Raw genomic sequence first — 6,163 nt, 5'->3', positions numbered from 1 at the left:
GATGAGAGCTTAAATTATGTTCAGAAAGACGCAAGGAAATGAACTCGGTGTGTGGGGTGTGGAAAGCCCCAGAGAAGCGGCACTCCTATCGAAAGTAACATTTGAAGGGAGGGAAAGGTACAGAGAGCCAGCAAGCTTCCATCATTCGCGGGCAGCAACAAAGCCCTGCTTCCTTTCCCTCCCCCCTCTTCCAAGCCTGGGAAAGGGTCAGAGATCTGGCAGGAAAAAGAATGGATGAGCAGCACCCGTGCAGTGCCAAGGAAAGGGAGGGGGGAGTGGTGGCAGCACGCAGCTCACGCGGACAGCCTCATCTGTGTTAGCCCCCGTCCTGCCAGCATCACGGCAAAGAGACGAGCAGGATCTGACCCTTTCTTTTCTCTTTCAGGCATCGCTGGGAAGCCAGGCCCTTCCGGATTGCCAGGGATGCCCGGACGCAGCGTGGGCGTCGGCTACACCTTGGTGAAGCACAGCCAGTCGGAACAGATCCCGCCATGCCCGGTGGGCATGAACAAGCTCTGGGAAGGCTACAGCCTGTTGTATGTGGAGGGCCAAGAGAAGGCCCACAACCAGGACCTTGGTAAGTCAGCCAGAACCTGTGGGACCAAAGGAAATGTGAAGAGCCCGACCTCAGTCTAGAGGATTGTTTCTGTCAAGAAGAGAGGATGAAAAATCTGCTGTTCAGTTAAGCCTTTTAGCTTTGCTCCGAAGATGGGAAGGGATGCAGTGCCAAAGGCTTCATAATTTCCAAAAGGAAAAGTGCTTATTTATTTATTTCATTCCATTTATATCCCGCCCTCCCCGCACGCAGGCTCAGGGCGGCTTACAGCGTTTGTTAGCTCGGGGGGTGGAAAGCAGATTAGTAAGAGGCACAAAATATAATTTAGAGGAAGAAAACAACAGTGTATAGTATAACTCGGTCCTAGACCCACCGGCCCATCTCCTTCGGGGCCAAATGCTGTGAGTCGGGGGCTCAGGGTCAAGGGCCAAAAGCGTTTTGCCTGCGGCCGAAGGCTCCTCCCTCTGGCTTAAATACCTGTAACAAGGAGGGAAGCAGAAGTTCAGCCCAGAACTCCTTTGGCTGGCCGCAGTGTTCCCAAGAGTCTCCTCCCCTGCCTGCCAGTGATGGCCTCTGCCATGCGAGCCCTGCCTCACGTGGAGATGATTTTCTGCCAGGGGAAAAGCCCCACACCTCAGCAGACACCAGAGGAGAGTGCCACTGTTAGTGGAACAGATCGATGTGCTGATCCAGTAGTTAACTTAGATCTTAGCAACTTGGCTTTTACTCCCTGGATTATTGTATCTGTTTTGGAAACAATCATGTTTCGTCTTACTGTGGTAGTATATTGTCGTTTTTGAAGCTCTTAACTGCTGGGCATGGCCAACTTGGAAGCCAGCCGGAACTCCGTTCCTGTGCGTTCCTGCCCAAAAATAGCCCTGGCCTCTGCCATGATAGCCCTGCCTCATGTGGAGATGATAAATTTCTGCCATGGGAAAAGCCCCACACCTCAGCAGGCACCAGAGGAGAGTGCCACTGTTAGTGGAACGGATCGACTTGCTGATCCAGTAGTAACTTAGATCTTAGCATCTTAGCTTTTACTCCCTGGATTATTGTATCTGTTTTGGAAACAATCATGTTTCGTCTTACTGTGGTAGTGTATTGTCGTTTTTGAAGCTTTTAACTGTTAATTGCCTCGAGAGCCTTATGACAGAGAGGCAGATTAGCTGTCTCTCACTCTGCATAATTTATTCCGCAGTTGTTTTTACTGTGCTGCATTTTTGTCCTGGTCGAGGGGCAGGGCGCCAGGGAGGCATTGAACCCCTGCTCCCAAACACTGGAAATCGTATTCCACAATCCCCTCTGGATTTTGAGATTTCAGCAGGCATTGCCACATAGTCTCAAGCACACCTTCACATCTGTAAGGACCAGAAATTTTTGACTTTAAACAAATAACATCAAACACTGAGGTTCTTGTTAATTCCCAGTGAGTAGTTGCATTAAATGGAGCTGCGGTGGCTCAAGTGGTTAAGACGCTGAACTGCAGGCTGTGGAAGGTCAGTAGTTCAGCAGTTCGAGACCCGAGTGTGCCGCATTATGGAGTGAGCTCCCATCTCTAGTTCCAGCTCCTGCCAACCTAGCAGTTCGAAAGCAAGACATTGCAAGTAGATAAATAGGTACCACTTCGGTGGGAAGGTAACAGCATTCCGTGCGCCTTGGTGTTTAGTCATGCCGGCCACATGACCACGGAAACGTCTTTGGACAGCGCTGGCTCTTCGGCTTGGAAACGGAGATGAGCACCGCAACCCTAGAGTCGGACTCGACTGGCTTTAGAGCAAGGGAACCTTTACCTTTACCTTTAGTTGCATTAAATGGTAGTAGTGAAACAGAACTAAAGTCCAGGGGCAGAGACATAACGAAATTTATTCCGGCATAAACTGCATCTGTAGCAGCCCAAATTTGCAACATTCCGTACTTCACATAACATAAAGTTAAGGCTTAATGACTCTGATGAGGTAACAAAGCGTGGACTGGTGTGAAACACGATCAGCTGCCGATTAGTTCGGTGGAATGTAGTATTTGATTTTAAAACCTACCTTCTAGTATCAACTACAGGCCACTCCAGAAACGGAGTTGAAAGGCTGATCCTGTGTTGTTGCCACGTCATCTCCTGGCCTGACGGGACATTGTTTTTTCAGCAACTTCTCTTGACATGAACTCTTGCTGAAGCATCTTAAACCGTTGCTGCCGACCTCCTTCCAACTTCCTGTAGCAGCCCAAATAGCCCAGATTGGCCTGATCTCGTCAGAGCCAAGAAGTGAAGTGGGATCAGTACGTAGACAGCAGGCTACCGAGGAAGACTGGCGTTGCTATGCAAAGGCAGGCAATGGCAAAACCCCTCTGCTCATCTCTTGCCTTGAAAACCCCACGAGGCGGAACTTCATGGGTTGGTCATGGGTCAGTTGCAACTGGACAGCACCCTTTACCCTTTAAAGTGCTTCTGAGGAAGACTCACAAAAGCTTATTCTGGAATCAACCCTGTTAGCCTTTTAGGTGTCCCTGCGGCTTAATTCCGAGAAGCCCTGTTCTGTGCGGACGGCCTCTAGTTCCGCCCTCCAGGCATCCCAGCAAATCCCCACCTCACAGGGTGAGTAGGCAGAGACTAAGCGGCAGAGTTACTGACTTTTCCACGTTCTTCAGTGAAGTCCTTTTGACTTTTAAAAATGTAATAAAACTATATGCATGAAAAAAAAAACAATGAGAAGCTGTGGAACCTGGGGGGGGGGATGAGAGTGAAATGGAGGGAAAGTCTGTCACTACCTCAGGTAGCTTTTGGGGAAGTGACAGAGAAACAGGGGGAAACTACCAGAAGAATAGTTAGGTACTAATGAGAAGCTGTGGAACCTGGGGGGGGGGATGAGAGTGAAATGGAGGGAAAGTCTGTCACTACCTCAGGTAGCTTTTGGGGAAGTGACAGAGAAACAGGGGGAAACTACCAGAAGAATAGTTAGGTACTTAGGTGAAGTAAAAGAACTCAGACATTCATAGCATAGGCAGGAATAGGGCAGGTGTGCTGTGTTACCTTAAGAAAACAGTGGTTTAGTGGCTTATGAGGAGACTGAGGGAAACATCCCAAGAGACAAGCTAACCCTGTTTCAGTAGGCTGAGATTTTACACAGAGAGTGATTAAAATGTGGGATTCGCCGCCAAAGGATGCCGTGATGGCCACAGGAATAAACAGCTTTCAAAGGAGATTAGATAGATTCATGGAGGAGAAGTCTCTCTCTCTCTCTTTTTTTTTTAAAGTACCCGTTAGGTACACTTTTATTATTTTTCATATTATACACAAACAAACATACATACAACACATCACAAACACCCACTTACAAACATAAAACATACAATGAGATCAGTATATTTTCTTAACTCTATTACCATAATAAAAATTTCTTTGGGTTTGCTTAAGTTTCTATGTACTCCTATCTTTTTACCATAGTTTCTATTTAACTAAAAGAGATTAATCCTACCAAAAATGTCATTACTTTAAACTATGCATTTATATTGTACCAGTCATACAGTTTTTTCCACGTCTTTTGAAATGTTGGGTCTGTTGTCCCTCTCATCAACGATGACAGTTTATCATTTTCCGCCGTCTCCAACAGTTTATTCACATACTCTTGTTTCTTTGGTGCTTCCATTTGTTTCCAATATTTTGCATATAGTATTCTTGCTGCCGTAGATATACTATCAAATATCTATTACCTTTATCAAAGTCCTTTAGAAATATGTTTAGTAATAATAGTTCAGGCAAAAATTGTATTTTAGTTCTCAATATCTCTTGCATCATCTCATGGACCCATGGAGGATAAGTCTCTCAATGGCTACTAGCCATGGTGGCTGATGGCAACCTCCACATTCAGAGGCACTAAACCTCTGAATCCCAGAGCCAGGAGACAACACCAGGGGAAGGCCTCGGCCTCTATGCCCTGTTGTTGGCTTTCCAGAGGAACTGGTTGGCCACTGTTTGAGACGGGATGCTGGACTAGAGGGACCCTCACTGGTCTGATCCAGCAGGGCTCTTCTAATGTTCTTATGAAATGAAGGCCTCGGCCTCAATGCCCTGTTGTTGGCCCTCCAGAGGAACTAGTTGGCCGTTGTGTGAGACTAGATGCTGGACTAGATGGACCCCTGGTTTCATCCAGCAGGGCTCTTATGTTCTTATGAAGGGAAGGCCTTGGTCTCAATGCCCTGTTGTTGGCCATCCAGAGGAATTGGTGGGGATGCTGGACTAGATGGATCTCTGGTCTGATCCAGCAGGGTTCCCCTGATGTTCTCATGAAGGCCTCGGCCTCTATGCCCTGTTGTTGGACCTCCAGAGGAACTGGCTGGCCCCTGTGTGAGACAGGATGCTGGACTAGATGGACCATCAGTCTGATCCAGCAGGGCTCTTCTTATAATTCTTCAGTTTAAGGAGGAGTTCCAAATGAAATAACACTTCCTTTCTCTCTGACCGAGACTTAAGTAAAGCTGCGTGGGTGTGAAACTGTAGCTGTTCTAAAGCAGAGCTCTGGTGTCACTTGCGATCCAACCAATAACTGGTCACATTGCTTGTCTTATCCACCAAACCACTCAGCATTGAGCCCTTCCAAAGAAGAGACAATGGACATAGGTTTTGTGGTATGGATGGAAAAATCACTAAGGGGTAATTGGGAGGGGAGTAGAAGAGATTACTTCAGATTCCTGTTCTAGCCCTCCAGGCCTCCTCTATCAGAGCAAAATCAGATTTCTGCACATGCACGCCCAGCCCCATCCTTTACTGAACCTTGCCTTGCGTCCTTTTCTCCCCCCCCCCTTCCCCGCAGGTTTTGCCGGCTCCTGCCTGCCCCGCTTCAGCACCATGCCTTTCATTTACTGCAACATCAACGAAGTCTGCTACTATGCCAGCCGCAACGACAAATCGTACTGGCTCTCCACCACCGCCCCCATCCCCATGATGCCGGTCAGCAGCTTCCAGATCCCCCAGTACATCAGCCGCTGCTCGGTGTGTGAAGCTCCTTCCCAGGCGGTGGCCGTTCACAGCCAGGACATCAACATCCCCCAGTGCCCAGAGGGCTGGCGCAGCCTCTGGATTGGATATTCCTTCCTGATGGTAAGGACCCAAAGGTGCCTGGCTTGGGCTCAGGAATAATAGGCTTGGGGCATCCGTATGCCTTTCCCGATGTGACAGAGAGCCGCTTTGGGGAAAGGGAGGGAGTTAGAAACGTGTCGTTCAGTACATTCTCCATTTGTTATGACTGAAAGAAATTTCTACCAGAGCAAAGTGTTTTGGCAGCACTAATATGTGGACATGTGACGTTGTCCACCTTAAAAAGGATGATATAGCATTGGAAAAAGTGCAGAAAAGGGCAACTCGAATGATAAAAGGGTTGGAACACTTTCCCTATGAGGAAAGGTTAAGGCGCTTGGGGCTCTTTAGCTTGGAGAAACGACGACTGAGGGGTGACATGATTGAGGTTTACAAGATTATGCATGGGTACTTTTCTCCCTTTCTCACAATACAAGAACTCGTGGGCACTCAATGAAATTGCTGAGCGGTCGGGTTAGAATGGATAAAAGGAAGTACTTCTTCACCCAAAGAGTGATTAACACTTGGAATTCACTGCCACA

The 6,163-nt window shown here is 47.9% G+C and overlaps 1 protein-coding gene across 1 annotated transcript in view; it reads left to right on the top strand.

The window, feature by feature from the left end:
• Positions 1-385: 385 nt before the first annotated feature.
• The window catches only part of LOC107112116 (collagen alpha-2(IV) chain-like), a gene marked incomplete at its 5' end in the record, with an annotated part of 10,176 nt that continues 4,398 nt past the window's right edge, over positions 386-6,163 (top strand). The window contains 2 exons of the mRNA XM_015413190.1: positions 386-577; positions 5,359-5,645. Of these exons, the coding sequence (XP_015268676.1) occupies positions 386-577; positions 5,359-5,645 (479 nt within the window). The remainder of the gene's footprint in view (positions 578-5,358; positions 5,646-6,163) is intronic.

The sequence above is a fragment of the Gekko japonicus genome, unplaced genomic scaffold (assembly GCF_001447785.1).
Source record: "Gekko japonicus isolate JY-2015 unplaced genomic scaffold, Gekko_japonicus_V1.1 scaffold5920, whole genome shotgun sequence".
NCBI classification, from domain to species: Eukaryota; Metazoa; Chordata; class Lepidosauria; order Squamata; family Gekkonidae; genus Gekko; species Gekko japonicus.
Note: the sequence above shows the minus strand (reverse complement) of the source record. Positions and strands in the feature narration are given on the sequence as shown.